The 25070-nt window shown below is 40.5% G+C and overlaps 2 protein-coding genes across 2 annotated transcripts in view; one reads left to right on the top strand and one right to left on the bottom strand.

The window, feature by feature from the left end:
* Nucleotides 1–25070, bottom strand: part of LOC143212711 (phytanoyl-CoA dioxygenase, peroxisomal-like) — a 74057-nt gene that overhangs the window by 31865 nt on the left and 17122 nt on the right. The gene's annotated exons all lie outside the window — the stretch shown is intronic.
* The window catches only part of LOC143212661 (uncharacterized), a 55609-nt gene that overhangs the window by 17008 nt on the left and 13531 nt on the right, over nt 1–25070 (top strand). Inside the window, exon 2 of the mRNA XM_076431648.1 lies at nt 23824–24031. Within this exon, the coding sequence (XP_076287763.1) occupies nt 23930–24031 (102 nt within the window). The 5' untranslated portion in view covers nt 23824–23929. The remainder of the gene's footprint in view (nt 1–23823; nt 24032–25070) is intronic.

Here is a 25070-nt window from a genome sequence, read left to right as displayed (position 1 = left end):
TTAATATTTTTAAATCTTTTAAATCTAACAATTTTTATAATCGCGCCGTTTTCGCGAATCGTTCAAAGATATTTCAAGTGAATGCAGCGTTCATGAAACATGCTACATAAATATAAAAAAATTATGATCAAAGAGGCGAGGAGAAAAAGAAGATCAGATGGAGTAAAATTAGTCGTCGATTCCCGGAGTTTCGATTCTAGGCAGCGATCTTTGACTTTTGAATCACGATGGCGGATTCAAATGGAGTCCTCCAGCGACAATTTCCGGTTTTGGAGGCGCGCGTCTTCCGTCGCGTCTATTACTCGCGCGACGCGTCGGTGAGCTCCGTTTTTTTCTCCGTGACCTTTTCACTTGCCCCGGCTTCACTAGAATTCCCCATCGTCGTAAAATATTGCATTATGGCTCGCGTAGTCGGCGCGAATTTAACGCGGCGTAAAATCTTAAGAAATGCCGTTCGAAATCCGTAACGGCGAGCGCGGACGAGTTTGATAAAAGTTACAACGACGGCGACCTGCGGCCGGCTCCACGCTAAACCGAACTCCTGACGTCTGCGTCTCTTCGGCTTTGTTCTCCGTTTCTTCGTCATCGCCAACTATCGTTTCTTCGTTATCGCCATCTATTGTTTTTTCGTTATCGCCATCTATCGTTTCTTCGTCATCGCCATCTATCTCATTCCCAGCGACCCTATTCGACGCGTTTCCGTCTCCCGCTGAAACTGAGTTATTCTCGATTAATCCCTCGGACGCGTTTCTGTGCGCGGGAAAATTCAAATTTCTGTTGTCCTTGCGTCTATGATAGCAAACAAGGGTGTTATTGTTGTTTTAGAATTTTATAGAAATTTGTTTTCGCTACCTGGTTTATACAAAATTATACCGTGTCAAGAGTGAATTTGCGAGTGTAGCATACAATATTAAATATTCAAATTCAATTCACCCGCAAAAACCATGGGATGTCATGAGATTGGGGATGAACATCGCGTTGGCAACGAATTCGCATGTATTTTATAGCGTTTTGTGTATACTCGTGTGGATGGTCTGTTTATGCGTCGCCCGGACATAATCCGCGCGTATTCAAATCGAAAAATGCAACAGATTAAACATTAAATAACGAGAAGAGTTATCGCGAGTCCCTCGGGTAAAAGATTAATCAATAAATTACGAATTTTAATGCAAAATAAATATCGCCTGCATTCGTTGAAAGATAGACAAGCTGGCGCGTAGCGAACGTTTTTGATAGAATTCAACGAGTCGCAGTATGAAGAATTGTTCTCGTACCGTTGCCATTTTATGACGAGAGCTCGTACCCTATCGGGAATAATTCTTTGCAAGGAACCCCGTATGCCTTGGCGAAAGGAATAGCGGTACGGAGGGTCTGCCGTCGTACCTGGATTTATGACTAGGAGACCGGTTTTAACCTAAAGTCGTTGTTTGGTGACCATTTGGGACGTAGCCCAAGGTTTTATTGTAGCCGCGCAATTTGCAATATTTCCGTAAAACTTAATCCCGGTCAACGGTTATTTCACACTACTACAAAGAAGGTCCCACAGAGACCTCGCCGTCGTAAACCACAGTCGAAGGGTCTGCACCCCCAATTCATTTAGTACGGTCCCAAGGTGACAAGAACCGTTTTCTTTCTACAAACCATTTTTAGTTTTTAGACACCGTCTTCTGGCGAACTCCTCCCCTTTCCAACCAGCGAATCAGCGTTCTTCTTTTATTTTTGTAAACGCCCCAGCGTAACGTATAGCACCTTTAAGGTGTGCGCATACTAGAGGGCTCGGGAAGGCCGCGGATCGTCCAGGATCGTCTCGGGAAGGCCAAAGCCACCGATGCACAAAGTTAATTCGGCGTGCGAAGTGCGAGTTAACCATCTTACGGGATAGGAAACGCGCACGCAACACAAGCCACATTTATTTCCCTTTTCAATCATTTCAATAATTTTAATGCCTCCACCGTTTTGCATTTGATTTATTCATTTTAAACGTGAATCTGGAATATCTGCAGTCTTGTTAATCTCATTGTTTGTTTCGCCTAGGATGAATAATCTTCCAAAATACTATTTTTTCACCACAAGGAATCTTTTAGCGAATTAAAGAACCTCTTCCATTATTTTAAGTTGCACAGATTGAATATGAAAAATATGAATTTGTATGAACTTGCAGTCTGCTGATCAACATAGTGCAAATTTCTAAAATTTAACCCTCATTCGTCCCTCGCGTCAATTCGACACAGTTTCCCCGAAATGAGTTATATAATGTACATTGTTCTGTTATTTGTAGGTTTGGTCGAAACTTGGTGACTTTTAGATTTTTAATGAAAAACCCACAACCGAAAAACCAAAGATGTAAATGTTTAATAATCAATTTGAATAAAAAAACATCGAAAAATAACTCTGTTTACCTTGTTATATTATCGATTCTTTATCACTGTGTCAATTTGGCACCAAGGGACAGATTCAGTTCGTGAACTGAGGGACGGATGAGGGATAAAAGAAAACATGTACTCTAATGAAAGTGAATAAAACATGATTATAAAACATCTTTAGGCGAACAAAAAAAGAGCTCCTCCCTCATTCCACAAAATTGAAGATCTTTAGTCTCCTGACCAGAGTACTTTCGACAGAACATAACGAGTCCAAGTTTACTGTTTCCATTCGTGGGATTGGCCAGCGGGAAGGCGACAAGAATCAGTGTTAGGCGTGGCCAATAATTTCATTAGTACGCTCTCAGCGCCGCGTCGCGTCGCGAGGAAAGAATCGGCTTGTTATATCGTGTTTCTCCAGAGATACTGGATTTTATTTTCGACAACACTTTTCCTGTTTTTCCGCGCTCTCTTTCTCTCTCTCTCTCCATTATCCCTAGTTCTGCTGGCAGCATTCACGTTCGTATCGGCGCAGCCCCACATTCCACCCGCGCTTCTCTTCGCTGCTACGGCAGAGTAATAAGTTCCAGGAGCTACGGTGCTCGATCACTAGTCATTTAATCGGCCGCAAAAAAACGAAAATCGTTACATCCCCCCGTATGCTGATTTACCTTATTTTATTTCCGCCGGCAGCGGATCGCTTGACCGCTTGTTACAAATAACGGATATATTCAAGGTGGACATAGTTATTGCCCCCCTACCCTGTATACAAAATTTACACGGTATAGAGGGGGCCATATTGTGACATAAACATGTTCTGCGTGGGTGGAGGCATAGAGGAGATTTCAAGGTCATCTTGATTTTTTTTTAATGGAAATACCTGCTTTCTGTATCATGAATCGATAGACTGTCGAATTCTGAGTAAAAATGTATTGACCTCCATATGTCTTAAATCTAATAGTTAACGAGTATTATCGAAACAATTTTCTTTTTTCTTTGGATATCTCGTTAACTATTAGGTTTAGGACATAACAATTTTATACTCAGAATATGATACTCTATCGATCTATGGCAGCGGTTTCCAACCTGGGAGACGCGGCCCCCAGGAAAGACACGGAGTATTGCCAGGGGAAGCGCCAAAATTTTTAATAAAAAATTAATGTTCACACCATAATATCTAGAAATAAATAAACTTCACATCGTAACAGTACAAATTCGGGTATAAATAGGGAGGCGCGGAAAAAAAAATTCTTTTTAGGGACGCGTAGTAACATAAAGGTCGGAAACCGCTGTTCTATGGTATAAAAAATAGGACATTCCATTAAAAAAAAATGAAGGTGAACTTCATGTCTAACAAAAATTACATAAAAACAAAAATTTTTTGGTATTGTATGAGCCCCATTTTACCATTCAACTTTGTCCTCCAGACGTCTGACGTATCTTTGAAAACAACAAAGATATTTGAGGTGGCAACGTTAGGTGACTCACCCTGTATAAACAACAGAAATCCATTTTTACCGAAGGAACATTAAGAGAAACAGTATCTGCTTTGCATTTTCCAAATTTTGTCACAGGTGAGGAGAGGTGTTTCCACTTTCGTTAGTTCCATTGCCACAATTTCTCCAGCCATGAATTCAGGGACGAGCAGTTTCTCAGGAAATAAAGCACGACCCACGGGAAGGGTAAATTCTTTCGAGCAACACAAATACGCACGGTTTTCTACAGTCTCTTACGTAAAATCTATGTCGCGACGTGCACCACCCACGCTCTCCGCAAATACAACCCTTGTCTTCAGTCGGAACAGAAGGATCCCGGTGGTAACAATCTCTCCACGTACTCGTGGTGTACCCTTTCAAAACTCGTGCGAGACTACGTATCGTCCCTTTGACAGCGAAACTGTATCATCCTGCACGCGACACCCTTTCTTCCCACTCCCGCGAATGTCGGAGAAGAAAAAAGGGTCCCAGGAGTCAGGTACCTCAGTCGCGACCCCTTTGAGAAACATTCACGTTGATCGATTCTGCTGGTACAAATTCGGGAAACGCCGCGCTGATCATTTTTGTTCGTTGCGAAGGGGAAGCGAAAACGGTGGCTCGAGGCGATCCTCGAGTGCTGAGACGCGCGCCAAGGGAGGAGAATTTAGGGGAAAAATTGCTTACGGCGTTTTTGCGACCACTGATCGCCATACGTTTGATCTTATGGACTCTTCTGGTTACGACCTATATCCCTCATCCGCCCCCCCAGCCGTTTCTCCAATTTAAGCTGTTCCTCGGTGACCAATTGCTACGCTGATAAAAAAACGTCAATGCGATGGAGAGAGAAATAATTAATGCGTTTGCTACCAGTGCGGTTGTTTTGACCTTCACGGCTACTTACGATATTGTTCAAGAATATCCGTCAAGAATATCCGTCCTCTTCTAAAATTGTGGTGTTACATTAGGTTGGTGCACATGAAATGTCGGATTTTTATTTCATGTGAATATTTGTCTCCCTGCTATCGTTATGCTATCGTTTTTGACATAAGCTTTTCTATAGTCTTATTGTCTGTTACCAGAGTTATATTTTCATGAGAAAGTTTTCTTCCGAACTGTGAATTTTCGAAATTTATTTTGAATTTTCTTTAAATATGGACTTTTCTGATATTCGCGTAATTTTTTTATATGAGTATAAACTTGGCAGGAATGCTGCGAAAACTACTCGTAATATCAATCAATATCAATAACACTAGTAATGTCAGCTTTTGGGGAGATAGACTACGGATCTTTATGCAAAATAAAAAATGTTTGCATTGATTGCAAGACACAGGAGCCAAATAGGAATTTGTTTCTTCTTTTAATCGTCTTATTAAGCTGAAATTAATACGCAGACGTCCTTAGTCGTCCTAATTCGTTCACTGTTTTAAATTGTACGTGTCCATTTTTGTCATAAATGCATAAAATCCGCAGTCTATGGGGAGAACACTGTGAACAAGAGGGAAGTGCAGTGTTGGTTGGCGAAGTTTCGTTCTGGAGATTTTTCCCTAAAAAATGAGCCGCGAGGAAGACCCAAAACGGCTGTAAATAACGGTGTATTGAAAAGATTAGTGGAAACAAATTGAAGTGTAACAGCAAGACAACTTGCTGTCAGAATGAAGACTAGTCGTACAACAATATTGCGGCACCCTACAGAAATTGGCAATATAATATTTATTTCAAAATCCGCCATTTCATATGCACCAATCTAAAGAGAAATAACTACATAGGAGAAATTCGCTCCTTGCAACCTCGTTCGTTCAATACTACCGATTCCCGCCACGAGGTGTTAGAACTTGTTGCGCACGAGACGTCCTCTTACGAAATGTAAAAACTAAATTGTCACAGGAATGTGAAGAAACCGACTTACCGGTTAACCGGTTAAACCGACTTCGAAAAAACTCACTAAAAAGTATGAAATAATTTCCATTTAATTTATGTGAGTACACGAACTTAAATTCAATACAATCTTTTCTTAAATTCTTCTACATGCTTTCACATATTAATTCTCTTCCCACCTACTGATTTCCAAATTGACCATATTCCAATGAAATAATATTCAGCAATATCTGTCATTTGGAAAATTTTCAATTTTGCGCCGTCTCCGAAAAGATTGTATTGTATTTAAGTTCATGTGTATTCATTAAATGGAAATTATTTCATACTTTTTAGTGCGTTCTTTCGAAGTCGGTTTAATTTTTTTTAATAAAATTTTCAAATTACTACATGCGCGAAATTAATTAGATTTCTCTTGTACGCGAGGAGTGAAACCGTGATTGCCATACACGCGTGTCGATTTCAGCGAACGCGTCAACTCCGTGAATTCATTTCCTGAAAATCAAATAAGATAAATGGAAAAATGAAATAAAACAAGATTGTTCGCAGCGTTCGTAACGCAATCGTTATTATACAGTTCAAAGAAAATAGTATTTTCAAGGAGAAGTGGAAATTGAATGTGTGAATTGTTTTATTGTTCAAATCAAATGCTCTGACACGAGCGAGGGCTTATTTAAATAATAAAGAAATTACAAATCGAATGCATTGTTCTCGAAGTATGCAAACGATTCGAATAAAATGAACCATCTACTGAAATAATATTTTGCTTGGCTCGGCCTTTTAGATCGATCGAGTTCCTCGATAATCGACGTAGAAAAGACGCAGAGGGTGAGTGGGGGATGATTTGACAAAGGGCGGATGCTAAAAGCGCTGCCATAACGTGATTTATCAACGAGTAGGGCTCACGGGATGCTCAGAGGTGCATTATGAAATACACGACGGGGCCGTAAACAATTAACCTAAACAGCTGAACACTTTTGTAGAACACTTTTGTCAATTTTGTACACCACGTTAGGAAAAGATGAAAACATTACAAGATCTACTCGCTTGAGTGCTTGAAAAGGGTGCTTCCAGGAAAATTCTAGTTAAAAGGACACTTTCTCGTCAAAATAGAGATTCGCTTTCTTCGTTTAGTACACCCTTTAGTTTAGGTGTTCGGGTTTTTCCTGCATGGAAAGCGTGAGGGAATTATGAACATTTTCTAACGGGTACTTTATTGAAGTTTGTTTTTAAATTACACTCTCTCTCGGTGGGGTCGTGGTTCCTTCCACCGCGGCGCGGCGCGGCGCGGCAGGACCTGTTCGATTTTGTTTCGTTATCGCATGTCGATCGGCCACGGTCGATAAGTACCTAAGGCTGCCTCATAACGTTCTGTGTATACGGCTTTAACCTTGAGCCCGTTTTTCCAGCGACGTTGTCGAGCGACATCCTTTTTCATTCAGCCGCGATGCGAACGATTCGATCGGAGGAGTTCGAGAGTTTGATGAAATTCGATGGGACGAAAGATACGGGGCTCGCGTTTGCCACCCCCTATTCGATGATAGTGTTGTACCTGTATTACAGCGTCGTGTAATATCGAAAGTTGTAATTTGAACGTCTGAAGATATACAATCTGTCGCTGTAACATTAGGTGTACACATAAGTTCTCGGCCTGAGAATAAAAACGGCTGTATTAAGTATTCGAACCGAAACATTTTTTTCCCGTTTGGGGGATTTTATAATACTAAACTTAGTAGAGTAAATTACCCGACTAATAGTTTAACATAACCTCAAAATATTATTGTAACCACAATAAACAAAATGAGTTGCCGAAAGACGCATATTAGGCATTGTATGCTTTTCGCATATCAACTGAAAAAGAAAACAGTTTCGGGGCTAAGGAGATGATATAGAGGGTGTTTCGTTTATCTGATAACGGAAATATCTCGTGACGCACTGAAGTTACGAAAAAAATTTGTTTACAAGAATTGTTCGGTATGAAGGGTACAATCATTGGGTAATTTTTTTGAGGACTAGAATGGTGGGGTGGGGGGATTTCAAAGTCAAATTAAGTTTTTTAAATGGAATGTCCATTTTTATGCCATAGGTCGATAGAGTATAACCTAATAGTTACCGAGATATTATCCAAAAAAGAAAGAAAATTGTTTCGATAATATCTCGTTAACTATTAGGTTTAGGACATATGAAAGTCAACACTATTATACTCAGAATTTGATACTAAATCGATCTATGGCATAAAAAATAGAACATTCCATTTAAAAAACTTAATTTGCCTTTGAAATTCACCCTCCCCATCATTCTATTAGGTTGGAAAGAAAGTTCTTGCGGTTTTTATTATAAAATCAAAATAACAAAAACCGTAAGAACTCAAAAAAATTAGACTATATGATTGTACCCTTCATACCGAACAATTTTTGTACACAAATTTTTTTCGTAACTTGAGTGCGTCGCAAGATATTTCCGTTATCAGATAAACGAAAACCCTGTATGTGAGGCATTGGGAGAAGATGCTGTACCTATCAGCACCGTCAAGAAGTGGTTCCAAAGATTCCGGAGTGGAAATTTCGACCTCGAAGATGACGAGTGAGTAGGAGCGCCGAAGAAATTTCCTGATGAGGATTTGGAACACTTACTCGAAGAAAATCCTTGCCAAACGCAAGCAGAGCTTGTTACTGGGTTAGACGTAACGCAACAAAACGTTTCGGTTCGGCTGAAAAAGCTAGGAAAAATTCAAAAGCGGGGTCGCCGGGTTCCACACGTGCTGTCGGAAAGCAACAAATTGAGACCACATGCAGCAAAAACGACCAGTGACGCTCTGGATTCGTTGGGCTGGAAAGTTCTGCCACACTCGGCATATTCACCAGACCTAGCTCCGTGAGATTATCACTTGTTCAGATCGCTACAACATCATTTGGTGGATACACACTTCCAGACAGTTGAAGAAGTCGAAGAATGCCTCGCAGACTTCATCGAGTCAAAACCGCCATCTTTTTTTCACCAAGGGATTCGTCGTCTGCCCGAGAAGTGGTAGAAGTGTGTAGAAGCAAATGGAGACTACTTCCCCGATAAAAACAAGATTGTATTTTAAGTAAGAAAATATTGAATTTGACGGAAAAAGGCCGAGAGAACTTATTTGCACACCTAATATATTCAGACACTTCTAAAAAAAACAACTTTCTAAGGAGTGGATCAAACGATTTTAATCTTTTCGAAACGCGAAACGTATAAAAAGGTATTTCAGTATTTCCTCTGCAAAATTCAGACCAATTTTAATTTATTCCAAATTTCTTTTTCTCTTCGTGTAGGAAACTAATTGATTTAGATTCTCATGAAATCCAAGTCGGATATGGTTCATATCCTGACACATATTTAATAATTGAATAAGCGTGTAAAGGATATACCGAAGGGTAATTTCATTGCCGATGGTATCGTGAATATTCGAAAACTTTTGATAGCTGAAAAGGTTATCCGTGATTGTGGAATATTTTCACGATATCTCGGAGCACAGACTGTGCCCCGAAGGAAATTCCGATAGTTATTACACAATCAAAACTTGGCGCACATTTTTTTTCGCTACAGGACAGGATATATTGAAACGCCTCTGGGGATAGTGGCGTTGGATTTTTGATTTCTAACTAACCATTCAATTTCTCTCGGTGCACCGTGTAATAGAGTGCACGCTGTGTAGGAATTGTAGAATAACCGAAAAATCGATGAGATAAATTAAAGCGGTTTTGCAACACAGCGGGGTTGCAATATTATTTAGACAGCAACATTCGTAGCAATTGTATTTACAGCTAGACTGTGGAATAGGTCATGGGGTTAAAATCTTATACGATAAAAAAAATATGGAAATAAAGTTAAAATGTTGCTTAATACTACCTAAACAGTCGTTTTTTTACTGAATATGAGAAAAAAATGTTAGATTTACTCAATTTTATTAGGCTTACGGGATTGCATACCCCCCTTCAGCGAAGAAACCAATTTTAGTGGGATCGATGGCAATGGTAATAGAGAACCAGTACTTTTTACACACACACACACACACACACACGTAGTTAAAAGGTTAACGCTGATTACTAGCTGCTACTTTGTTAGGCCGCTAAGTGATTTAAATGCAGGTACGCTCTGTCATTGAATCAATTCAAGTGCATCCTACATTGGCGATGGTCAGCTAAAGACCGTTTGAATTGCTACACAGACTACGAGATTGTTTGTAAATATTTGATCAGGTCAAGGTATAGTAGTTTGAAGCAAAAGACGAACACGTCGGGAGTGTACTTCCATCTTCTACGACTGGTAATAATAATCAGAAGCTATGGCAGACGCGTGGCCTAGATGCGCTTATTATTCTGTCTTTGCTACATTGTGTGGACTCGATGCTCATCTATAACACACGCTAATGTTCACAATTTAAATTTTGTTTAACTGTTCGATTGCACCTCTACTCATTTTTTCCATAAATACATAAAACCCTCCAAGTAACACTTTTGAAGATACACAGAAGAGTATCGCCCCCCTAGATTCGCCAACCGAAAGCATGCAAAACACAAGAAGTTGGACGTCTCGCATTGTCCTCCAATGTTAGGCAAAATGTGCCATTGAGGGGTGGCAACGTCTCGGATCAGCAAGGAGAGGAGGGATGAACTCGGTAGAGTGTATATGTATGTATAAAGTGTAGAGTGAGGAAGGGGCTCAAAGAACGATGTTAACAACCGTAAAACTGTTATCCTTGCTTCGGTCGGGTAACGGCACTGGGGGCTAGCTGTCAGCCATATTTTCAGTTGTAATGGGGCGAGAACCATTCCGGTTAGCTACATATACACGCACCGCGATGGCAGGTCCTCTATTTCTTCGGAGTTTCGCATTTCCTCGGGGCTTGGAGCGCGTTGCCGTCGGGTAGTCGACGGCCTGTAACGAGACCCATCATAAACGAACATGATTGCGAATTTTTCCGCACCGGGCACAAATCGGCCTTCCAGCTTCCGCTCCGAACGCTGTCTCTCATTCTGTTTGTCGCGACGATTGCAGCTCGCATGTTCGCACTCGTCGAAAAGCTCGGCTCCTGTGTCTTCTTCTCGAACCACACAGTTCGACAAATATTTATAGTGCTCCGATATATCAGGGTAGCTTGAATTATTTGTCGCAGTCTCTGAGAACAGGCTTTTTCCTCCCGATCGGCCGCGGCCGTTCTATTATTTGCGGGGATGACGCTTGAGCAGCTTTCAGAGGACATCTTGTAATTAAACGCGCCGATGGGAATCAGCGCCTGACTGTGGAAACGGTATTAATTAAAATTCATTAACGATCCGATCCCACCGTACATGGTAGCTGATGCACCAAGCATAGTGCCTGTCGCGCAATCCTGTAACGAAACCCGAAACTGATCGATCTTTGTCGTTGATCTGCTAGCGAGCCGCGATCAACATTAATCTCGAGACGACACCGCGCGGCGCGCCTTCTCTTTTCGCGAGCCATTGGTTGAACACGACATAAAATTTTGATTTGTGACACTCTGTGAAAGATCTGCAACAACAGTACATTTTTGGAGGCTTTGCAGAGTCTCTGCAGACAGAGAAAATATATATATAAAAAAAACTTTCCAAAAACCAAGCTTATATTAAAATGCACTAAAAAGGAGAAAATAATTTTTGTAGACATTAGCGAGACTATAAATAAAAGCGTGGAGCGCTAAACTATATTGACGTTATCTTCGTGGGCGCTCCACGTTTCTATTTATAGTCACTAATGTCTAAAAAAGGTATTATCTTCGTTTTAGTGCATTTTAATATAAGCGTGATTTTTTAAAGGGTTTTTTATATATTTTTTTATTTTCTACTTTTTAGTCTTTTTTAAATGGAACGCAAGATATAGTAGTACTGGTATGAAATAGTAACATATATATAGAAACGCAAGATATGAAAATACGTGAGATAGAATGAGGGGCGACGTCTCTTGATGGAGTCCGAAATTGTCCGAAATGGAGCTGAATGAACAGAACACAACAGAACACCACACTGACTGAGCTCCTTCGGTGCGAAATGGGTCAGTGGAGTGGGGATGAGTCGGAGTGGGAACGCGTAGTGGAGGAGGGAACGCGTAGTGGAGGAGGGAACGCTGGCGCGCGGAGTGGGGATCGCTGAACGCGATGATGTACTACCGAGCGTCACGCGGCGAGGTGTGACAGTTAATATAAACATTTTTTTTCTCCTGGTCGCGCAGTTTTTTTTTAAATTGGTTTTTTAATATTGCATTGTCATCAAGTTCTGATCTATATTTAAACTTTCAAGTCTCTAGCTCATCGGGAAGTGGTTTAAAATTCGATTACAAGATTTGATGCATACAACAACGACAACTCGGCAAGCTAACATAAGCGTGGTAAAATGAAATTTACATTTCCAGGGCAAACGGCCTCGACTATTTCGATAACTGACATGTGGTTCGAGGACGAAGGCGTCGCGACACAAATGCAAACTTTCGGACAAACTAAACGGTGTTCAATATCGTGTCTGCACAAAGCCAAACGAAATGATACTCTTCGCAACAACTCAATTTTCACGAAAACGTTATGCAACACGCGGATTTCGTGGTAAAAGGAAAGTTGGGTAAGCGGCTAACAAACGGTCAAAAAATCCAGCCTTGAACGTGGAGTCGTTTACGCGGTTTTAGAAGGACGTGTCGCGGCAGGGAGCACGTGGTTAGGATCCTTTCCAGCTCGACGAGCCGCAATCAAGCTCCCAGGACCTGTCGTTTACGCGCACGTGTCCTGCGCGAGTCTCTTACGTCTCCAACGTCGTCGAAACTTTTCCATTTCCCGTGGGTTCGCAGGAATGTAATTTAACTACGGTTACTTTACAGTGTGGTTCGATGGTTGGTTGTAAAACAGAAAGTTGTAACCTCGGGATTACAGAAATGGCGATATTTTTTAGTAGTCGGGGCTGGCGTGGCTGTACACACACCATTTTGTTTCAACAGGAACTCCTTTTACAAGATTTTCATTGTAACACATATTTACTCTCATTAAATGAATGCGAATTGATGAAACGATTGCGTTATATTAATAAACTATGGTCGATCGTGAAAATTAATATAACAAGCGATAGCGTTTGCGCACATTCCGTTTAAGTTAATTTTATTTAGCAATAAAACAAACATCGACGATATCGTAATTAATTAAGTACATATTCGTCATTATTTCCAATGAACTGTTACCGTTTATCATTACGTCATTGCAATCTGTTCGTAGAAATGAAAATTATGAAAGTGAGTAAAGTTTGTTCAACATTCTTGGTATGTACATGGAAAATTCGATGCCAGGAATTGAAACGCGTTTTCGACTCGATTATACCAATTTCATTCCCCTTTCTCTGTAATCGCAACTGATTAAACAACACTTTTTACACGGTCATGGTCTGCTGGCTAATTCTATCCGCGGATGAACCGTGCTGAGCCGGATCTTGCTGATCGTTACGCAGATATTAAAATGCAAGACCACGGATAATGCTTTTCATCCCTTTATAACGGGCAGCAAAGTGCGACTGAGAAATTAATGGGGTTAAACACCAAGTGGCGTTTTCGAAGCGAGATTAAACTTCTTCGAGACATGGATAATACATTCTACTTCTTGGGACTATATTTCTTGACTAAAATTTTTGAAAATTTCTCTTAGAACAAATTGAACTTTCAGTGTACGAAGATTGTCGAAAATTTCCAAAATTCAAAGTACATCAATTGAAATTCATTGATTATCGTTCTATTCTGCTCGTACTTCGGTACTGGAATTCCCGATTCCCCAGGATCTTGATTTGCATAAAGTTTCGCAGTCTAGTTACAAGTTAGCGAAAAAATTGGATAACAACTGACCCGTAGTCGTTCTAAAGTTATCCAACTCGCGGAACTTGGCAGAAGTACTTGACCAGAATGTTGTGAAATCAGGATTTTATACCGGAATAAAATTACGCTAACACTCAGAATAACGAAGTGCCAAATAACTACGAAATTTCCATTTATTGATAAGTTTTCGTGGCTTACTAAAAAAAGGTTTACACGACTAAAATGCCACTTACATATTAAATTATATAGAGACTTCGATAACTGTCGAAATGTAGAATTTTGTGATGAACGAACCTCGCTCTCTTCTCGGTTTCGCATTTTCATAATTATAATTTTCCAGTGCCCTTTGTCGATTTCCCGCATCGCTTCGCGTGGGTGAGCAAACCACGTCTGTTCACTTCGGAATGTTAACAAATTTCCTTCCAATAAAGTTCGCTGTTACAGACTTGTTTCGTATCGGCAATTTGCGAAAGTGGGCGTGCCTTCGGTTTTTTGCTTTTTTTGTCGAAATCGGAGTTGCTGCACAAAGGGCGATTAAGTTAACGGAATTTAGACCTCTTCGTCCCTATGATCACGCGTTTTTAGTCACTACACGATATATGCTCGCCTCTCTAATAGAAGCTCCATTTCAGCGCGGGATCTAGTTCCGCGAAACTGTGCCGCGGTTTTCGACTCGAACTTTTGAAAGCTTTGAGGGGGTTAATATAGTGCATACACGGTGCATATATGTATGTATAATTCATGCATAGTGCACGCTGATGAGAGGACATTTACCACTCGGATGCACGCAATGCACCGGGTTAGATTTCATTTTTTGACTAATGAAACTTTCTACGGTCCTATTAAAACATATTCGAACACCTTTTAGCTCTGTTCATCTTCCCCTTTTCTCTTTCTCGTATTTTCTAACGTATTTATGTTTTTATCTCCTGTTAGCAGTTTGACTAAAGGGGCCTATTCACGATCAAGCATTTTGCGCAACATGATTGATCGCGAATGATAGTGATTGACTAATTCCGCAACCTGTTGTGTAAAATCAAAAGTTCCTGATATTCTGTGCACACAAACGGATTGAGTTTGTACTGTGTTGTACTGTGAATGGCAGCTGTGCACAAACATTGTCAGACGAGTCTCATCACTACGGAGTAAAAGACTGAACGATTGCTCAAATTATGTCAACGTGAATACGATTTGGATTTGCGTAACATCATGCTGCACAATAATTGTTGCGCACAATGCTTGATCGTGAATTTAACGTGTCGCGTCGGTTACATGCTAGTGACATCATTTTCTTTTATCTATAGTTTTCTTTCGATATAAAACGATGGCTCGGGACGACTTTCGATGTGTTGCCGCAGAGGCTACCTCGGAGTGGACTGAGAATTTATGGTCTTCCATTTTCTACCTTGTGCACGACCTCGAAGATCATTGTGTCTAGACTGTAGAGGTTCCTTGGATTTCGATCATTCGCTTCGAAATTTTGAAGTGCATCGCCAGAAACGCTTGCTTTGCTCCTTTCGAACGCATTTTATTTTTCCGGAGGAAACGAAACTGGGTGGGGGTGGCTTTCAAGAGAACGCAATGGCGCGTGAATGGACACGAAATTTTCATTTCACGTTGGAAAATTGCTACAGCGAGAAGATCTGAGTCGTACTTCTTCTTGCTTGATCGTTTCGAGCTATTACGCTGTTTTATTTCTATCGTATGTATGTAAGTGGAAAGTGGAATTCAATTGTTTTATTTTGTACTCCCTCTGTCCCATAATAATAGTAGCAAGGGAATATTTAAACGGGAATTCTTGGCGAATGCAGCTGTAAGTTATGTTGTAGCGCAAAATTGCGAAGCCTTCAATCAAAATTAATGTTTCATGACATCTGTCATTTGTTTTGACGAGTCTTTCAATTTTTAGATTCACCTAATTATTACGAATTGTAACTGTTTTTCTAATTTCATCCGCTGATCGAAATCAATTGTTTTATTTCAGTTGAATATCAAACCGTTGGAAAAGTAAGGTCAAAATGAAAACAAGTTATACTGGAAGCAATGAAGAACGATGGCTCCAATAATTTTAACCATATAGGGAAAGCGAAACTTCGCAGGCAAGGAATCCTACCTACAAGTTTAAAATGCAGTAACGAAAAACTATCTGAACACTTAAAATAAAAATTAGAAGTAATATTCTTAATTTATTGTTCAATGCAATCTAGTTTTTTGATAATAAATGTTGCGTTCTATATTTATTTTCTTTCGCTACTATTATTATGGGACAAATTAAATTCATCAACTGCTATTATTATTATGGGACGGAGGGAGTATTATTATTCAAGTACCAGGCGTTGGTCGAGTAGCTACATTTATTTAGTATTTATAATCTATCATTTTAACGCGGCCTCTAGTTCTAGCGTTAATTCACGTACTTTCCAAACAAATCTCGATGTTATAGTGCAAACCGTGAAATTGACTATTAAAAAGTGTTCTTCTGGACAATTTTCGTGCGGAACGAATTGTTTCCACTATTGACTTGGAGCGACCTCTTTCGCGCGACCACAGATTCCAATTCCAGAAGTTTAAGCAATTGCAGGTGGTCGGTTTATTTTAGAAAACTTCTTGGGTAGCTAAATTGGTCATTAAAAATACAGAACGCGTGTCTTGACAATTTCTCTATGGAACGCGAACAGCTTCCAGTGTTTACTTGAAATGAAGTCGCACAGGACCACAGACTCCAATTTCAGGAATGCTAAAAAATCTTTGCAGAGGGTTGAAATTCCGTGTCGATTTCTAGGTCACAGGCGACGCATTCCGAATTTCGTATTTACCGTGACGTGTTTCCCGCGGATCGATTGAAATTATTCGACGTGTCCTTCCCCGTTCCTTCGCAATAGTCGGGATTCCTTACGCGAACCCACCCCCGTTGGCGATCACGCGAGCAGCGTGTATGTTTGTCGATAACACGGGCTCAACCCTAATCAGGGTTGCTTTTTTTCCTCTTCTCTTCTAGCGGATTAACTCGGTATAAGAATCCCATCATTCATACACGCGAGGGCTGTCTTCTATACTCTTTCCGCCGCCATCTTGTTCGTTCGATCGTTATTAATCACCCGGCTTATCGTTTCGGAACAACTTCAAGGTGAATCAAAATGAGAATTTAATTCGTGTCATAAAACATACGGGGGTGGATTCCGTTGCTTGTCCTCTTCCTATCGATTACGTGTATATGACTGAAGACGCGTGTCACGGTTCGATTTTTGACCAGCTACCGCTGTCACGTGTCTGCGATACCTACCATTTGTCACAGTACTTCGTGTCTTATCTTTTTAATCCGGCCCTTGATTGAAAGCAGATATTTATTAACCGTACAAAGTGATTCGTCACCATTTTATTGTAGAACATTATGTCGATAGTATCTCGTTAACTACTAGCTCTAGCTCATACGAAGGTCTGGATTAGGTTACCTGCATTTTTCCGATAGTTTCGAGGATTTTGATTTTTTACAACCAGGATATTTTACTTAAAAATAGCCGGAATACTAATCTCTTCGATTTTAACCAACAGCTTCCCTTCCCGGTCGAGATATAGGATTAAAATTTTACACAATATGGTTTTTCTTGATGCTCTATCCAGTGGATTAGCCTTTTAATTTGATCCTAGGGCACAGTTTCGACCGTCCTATCCAGCTGTACCCTATAAAAATAGTTATGGATCCAACTTCACGGTTACAATACAAAGAATGTAGCACGTCTGCTACGACTGTCGCTCGGCAGACCCGACGATACGACATTTACGGAGACACCACTGTTGTCTGCAAAGACTGGAGTGCTTTCCTTATCGATCTCCGTGGACGTTCAGCGCGTGATTGCACCCAGCGGACTCGGTGTGTAAAGTATTCCGCGCAACAAGTACCTAACGATACATGACACGCGACTGGGATTTCAAGCATTCCAATAAGCTCCGGCGGAACCATCGCCGCGTCGCGACGCCTTACCTTGCGCCTCGTTCAACGCAACGTATTCTCCGTTCTACCAATAAAGTTAGGGCCATTCATTCGATTTCAGCCAGCAATCCGTCTTCCCTCTTGTCCCATCCTCGAACCGGAAACTGCTTTGAAGGACCTGTTGACCCACGCGATCTCCCTTTGAGAACGACGGCTCTCATTGTCTCTGTTTGTTCAAGATGATGCTAGGAAACGCGTTCGAGTGCATTTCTTGTTGCTCGCGGATGGGATCGCCCATGAGCATTTAGCGACACGGAGTCACGATTGGATTTGAGTTACATTAAATATCTTGTTTGATTAAAATTCATCTCCCCTGTTTGTTTGTCTTGGTTTGTTTAAGACGATACCGGGAAACACGTTCGAGTGGTTGCTCCCGAACGGGAGCTAACGTGAACATTCCGCGAAGCAGGGTATTAATTTGTTTGTTAGTTCATGCTATGACAATATGTTTCACGGAACCACAGTGCTTTCTGTAAAGTAATTAAGAAGAGAAATACAGAATACAGATTTACAAATACAGATTTACAATAAACATGAATATATAGGCGAAGTTGGAAACAAGGTTACAATTTCAATACATGTGGGTTTAAGAATAAAAAGTGTCCGACACATGTTGCCTCATAAAAACGACAAGATTGAATTTATTCAGACGTTGGACAACTTGATTTAGACGCTTCTGTTTCCGTGGCAGCAGCTGTAGAAGTAGAAGGGCATTTCATATTCCCGAGCCCACGCCAAGTCAACGGAACAATGGCGAAGCGACGTTGCGTCTCGTTCTGCATGCCGGCAATTTCGCGTGGGCATGCAAGATACAGAACGCGGTTTATTTTCGAGAAGTCAATTTCCAAATAGTAAACCCCGCGCGAGGTGAAGGTCAACGTGAATCCTTTGTTGCGGATATTTAGGGGTGTCCCTCGAAAATACTCTTTCGCGTGGCTTTGCCCTTCATGCTTTAACCGTCAACGGCTGAAACGGTCGAATGTCATTATTTTGTCTCTGTAGTGGCCCTGTTTCTTTTCGTGGTGTGTACACTCAACTGAAAAAGTTACTGGATTAATCACAAACATCTAAAAAGTATACGATTTATTTAAAACTGTATCTTTATGTTCAGAAAATAGATGCCTATGTCTACTGCATAATTAGTGTTGTTGAAAACATTATTAGATGTACTTAGAATGCCTGATACACATCCACTCTGGTTAAACTACCTCAGTCTGATTTAAACAAACTATGTATACGTAACAGTGAGCGCATAGTCTGAATTTCCGGCACGATCAATGTCTGTTATATTGTTCCGTAGAACAATAGCATGAAATCGCTAGCTCGGCGCGAAAATGAATGTTAATTATCTCGCTAGCACGTGTGCGGAAATTCTGAAATGTTTCGAAAACCCTAAAATTGAACAGAATTTAACATTTTTAACATCCTGTTACTCCCCGAAATAATTAATACTTCACTCCATTTTCTACATAATTGTTTATACGGAACTGTATATTACTCTCACCTAAATAAATTTTCAATAATATTCAGTAAAATAACTACTTCAATGCAAAATAAATAGTTACTTCTAGACGATACTTTCGTTTATGTTCGAAACACTAAATTTAAAGTTTTGATATCGTGAGTGCTATATGCGAGTAATTGAAAGAAGGAAACTTTTTTAAAATCAAATATTCCATTTTTCTTGTTGCTATGTTCATTATTAAAAACTTCTGTAGGTTGGCTCAATTTGTTAAAAATATTAACAGTCTCTTGGAGACTCCGGCTATAACAATTTCAGCAGAGTTTATCTTACGCGATTAAGTAAGCAGAAACCGCGAGAATTCAAACTTTTTGATATGAAAAGTTCTAACAATGCTGCGATGAATTAGATATCGCTAATTAAAAGTTCTTGGCGTGGGAGTGAACTAAACACCGTGTCACAGTATTACGCGTTCGATACTTCGCAACACGACAACCTGAATTGAACCTCCAAAAAAGTGATAGGAAACAATTAATAATTGACATCAATCGATCGAGGAGCCATTTACTTCTTAAGTAAAAATCAATTGATTTGAAGAAAATCGTTTGCTCGTTGACGAACTCGGAACGATGCCTAATTCAAACCTCGGCATCATCTTTTTAAAAGTGTCCGATTATTACTCTGAATCAGTGTTGGTATTTAAAATTGGAAAATTACGCGGAAAGAAATATAATGAAACTAGATATTGCATTCGAAAACGATGCAGTTTCATATACATACAATAGTTTCACAAAGGACATATCTGTCGTCCCAGGAAATGTGTTATTCAACGGTAAATGTCCGAATGTAAATATCCGTATGTAAATACCTGCTTTTAACATGTAACTCTCCGCAATGGATAATATTATCGTTGCTTTGTTAATCATCAAAGACCTTTTGTACAGTTCTACAGACTGCGCGGCCTGTACGGGCTGTACGAAGCATTGAAGCCTACAATGGCGACGCGGGATACAAAGAGTGAGAGAGAGAGAGAGCAATAGCCTGTTGGGGTGCGCTCTCTTTCTAATTGACGAGTTGGTGGGGAGAGATTCGCCCAATGAAAGTGGGGTGTGCATAGGAAGTGAGAGTTGACTGGCTCTCGCTGCTCCCCCACCAACTATCGGTGTGCGAGTGAGATAGATATCCAACAGACCGCCATTGTAGGCTTCAACGCTTCGTACAGGCCGCGCAGTCTATGACTGGGCCCCACGGTTGGGGCCCATCAATCGCTTGCTTCCCCCACCAACGTCTCTTCCATGCGGCGCGCATCTTCGTCACGTTCGCTAGTATCTCGCTGGGGAATAACGTTGTAGAAGGGGAAGGTAGAGTGGGGCCACAAGTCGGTAGGGATGGTTTTCTCTCAATTGAGGCAAACATGATATTGAGACATAGTATTATAATACAATCGAGAAACTTGCAACTCCTTGACAGAATATGTTAATTGCAACGGTGCTTCCATTGATGAATACCTTTAGAGTTTTATTTTGAAAGCAGTTATGTTTGCTCGTTATTGTTAAAAATCGGACACTACTATATTCCTTCGTTTCGCGAAAGGGTGCACGTGTTCGGACCGTTCGTCAATATTGTAGAAGACAAACGCCGCGTCGCGCCGGGGTCTGGTAGCGAGCACTTTGCATACACCGTGCACATGGGTAATTTTATGGAAATCTCATTCCCTTAATTTACTTCGTCCGGAGGAAATTTGCAAAGAGAACACAATGCGCGCAGAGCCCCGCGAAACTGCGAGCCCCTATCGTCTAATTCTTGAAGTGCTGACGGGCGGTTCATTAACAATCTCCCTGGCTCGCACCGAGTTCTGCTCAATTGATCGTTCGCAATAGGATTCCTTTTCGACGAACAATCGAGAACGTTACTCGACGATTAACCGAGCGGTGGAACGTTAAAAGACTATACACGTTGTTCCATCCAGATTTTGATTTCTTAAAGTGAATCAAAATAATATTGGCACACATTTTAATGTACCATAGCTTTTGAACATTGGACCATACGACTTGGATTTCCTTTTAGAAGTAGAGACAATTAGTTTACTACATGACTTGCTACACATATTTTGAGAAATTGAATTACAGAGAAAATATAAAAGTTATTGTTTACGACTTTTAAATGTGGGTCCATCCACTGGGTTATTTAACCCAATTCCTCAGAGAGAGATGGAGAGAGAGAGAGAGAGAGAGAGAGAGAGAGAGAGAGAGCGAGTAAGCGTCTTACGGTCCTAAGGAAACCCCATTCGAGCGATCCGGATCGCAAGCCTTGGACCGAGAACGAAACAACAGAAGGTATTTGCTGGCGATTGAATTTTTAAATTTCACTTTCACGACGACTGGTCTCCGAGGATAAGAACCAATAACTCCGGAGCCGGGGATACGGCGCAATCATTTTCTATCTTGATCGAACTTGACCGTCGTCGGGATAAGAGAAGAAAATTAATTCCCCGGGCTTTCCGTCCACATGTACAATTCTGCAACATGTAGCGACTGTCGTGCAAACGCAGCTGGCGTTCGGAATCAGATCGCAATATTCCGTGTTAATCGAAGGTGGCGCGGTCTCTGTATGCGTTTCTGTAATGTCTGATGTATTATTCAATGTATCTCTGCGGCAACCGACATCGTTAATTGACATATTCGGCGGCGAATCGAGGACCTAGCCGCACGACGCGACGGTCGACCTTTCGTGTCCTGATAGAGAACAGCCTTGACCAAACCCATGCCTCCTTATGAATCAATATCGTGACTCAACTGCCCGGTAACACTTGTAAAATCCATTTATGCTCCTTGGAACATCCTCCGCCTGAGCGAACTTCCGAACAACTTCAACCAGTTGAACTTACACCGCCGTCTTTGGTGGCCGAGTACCCTAATTAGAGACGTTAGAACAGGCCTATCTGCCTCCGAGTTGTTTGCTTTGGACGCTTCGTATTTTGATGTAGTATCAATCCATTCAAATTTGAATATGTTGGTTTCAATAGTTGGAATTTGATAGCAGCTTCAACCCTGAATTTTCGTTTGAATTTGCACATTTGAAACACTGCAATTTGGGACTTATTCTTTGGAACGCTAATGAAATAGAGTACCGTTCAGCAATGGAATCCGCGATACGTAGTTGTGAAACGATGTGTATACATACATACAATTCGAATGTCAATATCATAAGAATAAACACTGGAGGAGAGGCAGGTACCTTCTAACTTTCATAAGTTGTTGGTTCGATACCTGCATTCGTTTCTCTGCCAGTTATAGTCGCAATCCTTTCTGCCAAAGAAAGCACTACGACAATGTGTATGCAAATAGTAGGGTTGCGGTTATCTTTTCGGAATTGTACATGCATTCTCGAGGGCGAATAAGAAACGCGAACTGTACAACTCGATCCCGCATATCCGTAATAAATTTCACAACCTCAGGTTCCAATAAATAACTTTACTTTTCCACACATGCAATCAGAAATATCACCATCGTACACCCTACCGAATTCCACAATTTTTATATCATTGTATTGTATACAGGGTGAATCACCTAACGTTGCCACCTCAAATATCTTTGTTGTTTTTAAAGCCTAAGTATGAAGTCTACAAATAAGGGGCTTCGAAAATTAATGAGTGATTAACGAGTAGACTGCGAATTTTTTGGTTAATGCAAAATAATAATGCTCTGTTTATAGGTGCATGGGTAATTATAGTCACTGAACTCCTAATGAAAAGGTGCTTTCATTTTAAAAAATGAAGGTGGCCTTGATATCTCTAAAAAGATCACATAAAAACAAAAATATTTTTGATATGTGAGCCCCACTGAACCATTCAACTTTGTCCTTCAGACATTTTATGTATCTTTAAAAACAACAAAGATATTTGAGGTGGCAAAGTTAGGTGACTCACTCTGTATACATATGTATATCGCCAATAAAAATATAGAAAATAGTTGAGGAGAAAAACATAATCAAGATGACTGTCAAAATCAAGAGGACCGTCAAAGAGTGACGATACAATTAATCGGATGCAAAAGTAATACAATTAATATTCACTTAAATTCTGTGAAACTGTCCATTTCTTCTTTCTCTCGGAGACTTCTTCGTGAACTACAATACATAAAACTCCCACGAAACTACACAACAAACAACCCTTTCCCTCGGGGAACAAGGAAGGGTGAACAGATGAGCTAATCCAAAGTAAAAGCGTTCGCTAATCCGTGGAGCTAGCATAGTTACGACATCTACCGCGATAACAAAGTTGCCCACGCGATAATCGGATCACCGTGAAGTTCGATGGTCGCCGTGGATAATGTTAGCACGTTGAACACCATTTGAATTATACTTAACTCGCGTCGCGTCGTGCTTGATCAAGAAGTTGCGTCGAATTAAAGCACTGTTCTAACCGAGAACTAAATTCCATCAAGTGCAGAAAGTCCGTACCATTTTGCGTCTCTAAACACGGTCCTACTTTGAAACAATTAAAACATCTTTGGATTCATCAGTGGATTGAAATTGTAGTATGCACATCTTAAATATTATTGGCAACAACCGTCAATCATCTCATAAACCTTTTTGTTTCGTCGTGTATCAAAAAAATCTGTAGTATTAGAAGTTTATTTTTTCACAATACCGAATCATGCTAAAATAGATATCAAAAAGTTTCTCAGCCTCGAGTCATTTTTGATAGCTTTCCAATATGAAATCGTTAAAAATGTTCGAAAAATCCCCATTTTTCTTGTGAAACTTGATGAAAGAATGGTACCTCCGTATAAATTCGTTATTTAAGACTAACATGAAGCTACCAATCAGGTGTTTCAGGTGACAGAGCCGGAAGAGCGATTTGAACACCAAGATCGATCCTCCTCTTTCGATCCAAGGAACCCAACCTTTTCGAAGGCGGCTACAGTACGCGAAAATGATCGATTGGGTCGTTGACGTTCCCCTGCTCCTGTGCTCTATTCTCGGTCTTCTTCTTAATGGTTTCAATTTGTTCGTGATGTTCTGGCTGCACAAAGAGGTGAATACTAAAAAAAAAAAAAAAAAACTCCCCGCCTTATCCTTTAAGAACGCAGGACATATGAACATCCGTATATGGATCTCACGTCTGGGAGACAATTGATCGCTGACAGTGTAGGAATTATTCAATGGGTTATCGGTTTTCTTTGATTGCCCTATTCCCAGCGTCAGAGAACGCGCTGTGAAATTTGATAGCGCGCGAAAGATAAATGTGATGGTGCTCGCTGACCTGGGAATGGTGGTCAGGTGTTTCGTTGGTTGTCATAATCTTTGTCTTACAATTTGCTAACATGTTCGATTGGCGATGGTGTAACGAGTGTGAATGCTCATTGCTGAATAATTTTGATTAAACTGATATTTTTCTGGTATACAGTATTCCCGCGATTGTTGTGAGAATCTCGGGAGTATCGAGTCTCAGGAAACGAAATGGTTACTACGTTTTTTTACGTGTGCCGAACATAGATTTCTTGGGTTGGCAAATAAGTTAGTTCGATTTTTTTTATTTATTCCACTCTAAAAAACCGAACGAACTTATTACCACGTTTTTTTTTTGCCAACCCAATACAATTGGGGGGAGGAGTTAAGTCACCATTTAGCTGATTTCAAGTTCGTTTGAAAACTACAGACTTCTGAATTTTCTTGTTCTTTCCTATTACGTTCTGTTTTTTAAAATTATTGTCACTATCAGTGCTCGTTTGGTTTATGGTAACCAAAATCAATTTTACTGTCTCGCAAAGAAAACAAACAGTACATACATTGCACAAAATCGAGGATGGCATAGCGAGATGGTGATGTTCCAAAATAAAAACCTCGAGCAAAAGCTTTTTATTTCGTTTCTTTTTCGTATTTTGAATCAGCCCTCGCAAACGATTTAAAATTCGAGGTGATGATACGCGATATACCGCGGTCCACTTGCCGTCCGGAATTTCCGAGGGTGATTTTTCCCTCGTTTCCAATCCCGTCGGGGAAATGAATACATACCGGGTTAACGGCATTTCAGACGAAGATCGGGAGCCTCGCGATTTTTCCGATCGCAGATA

This window comes from Lasioglossum baleicum, chromosome 1 (genome assembly GCF_051020765.1).
Source record: "Lasioglossum baleicum chromosome 1, iyLasBale1, whole genome shotgun sequence".
In the NCBI taxonomy this organism is placed as follows: domain Eukaryota; kingdom Metazoa; phylum Arthropoda; class Insecta; order Hymenoptera; family Halictidae; genus Lasioglossum; species Lasioglossum baleicum.
This window is presented reverse-complemented; position numbering and strand designations above follow the sequence as displayed.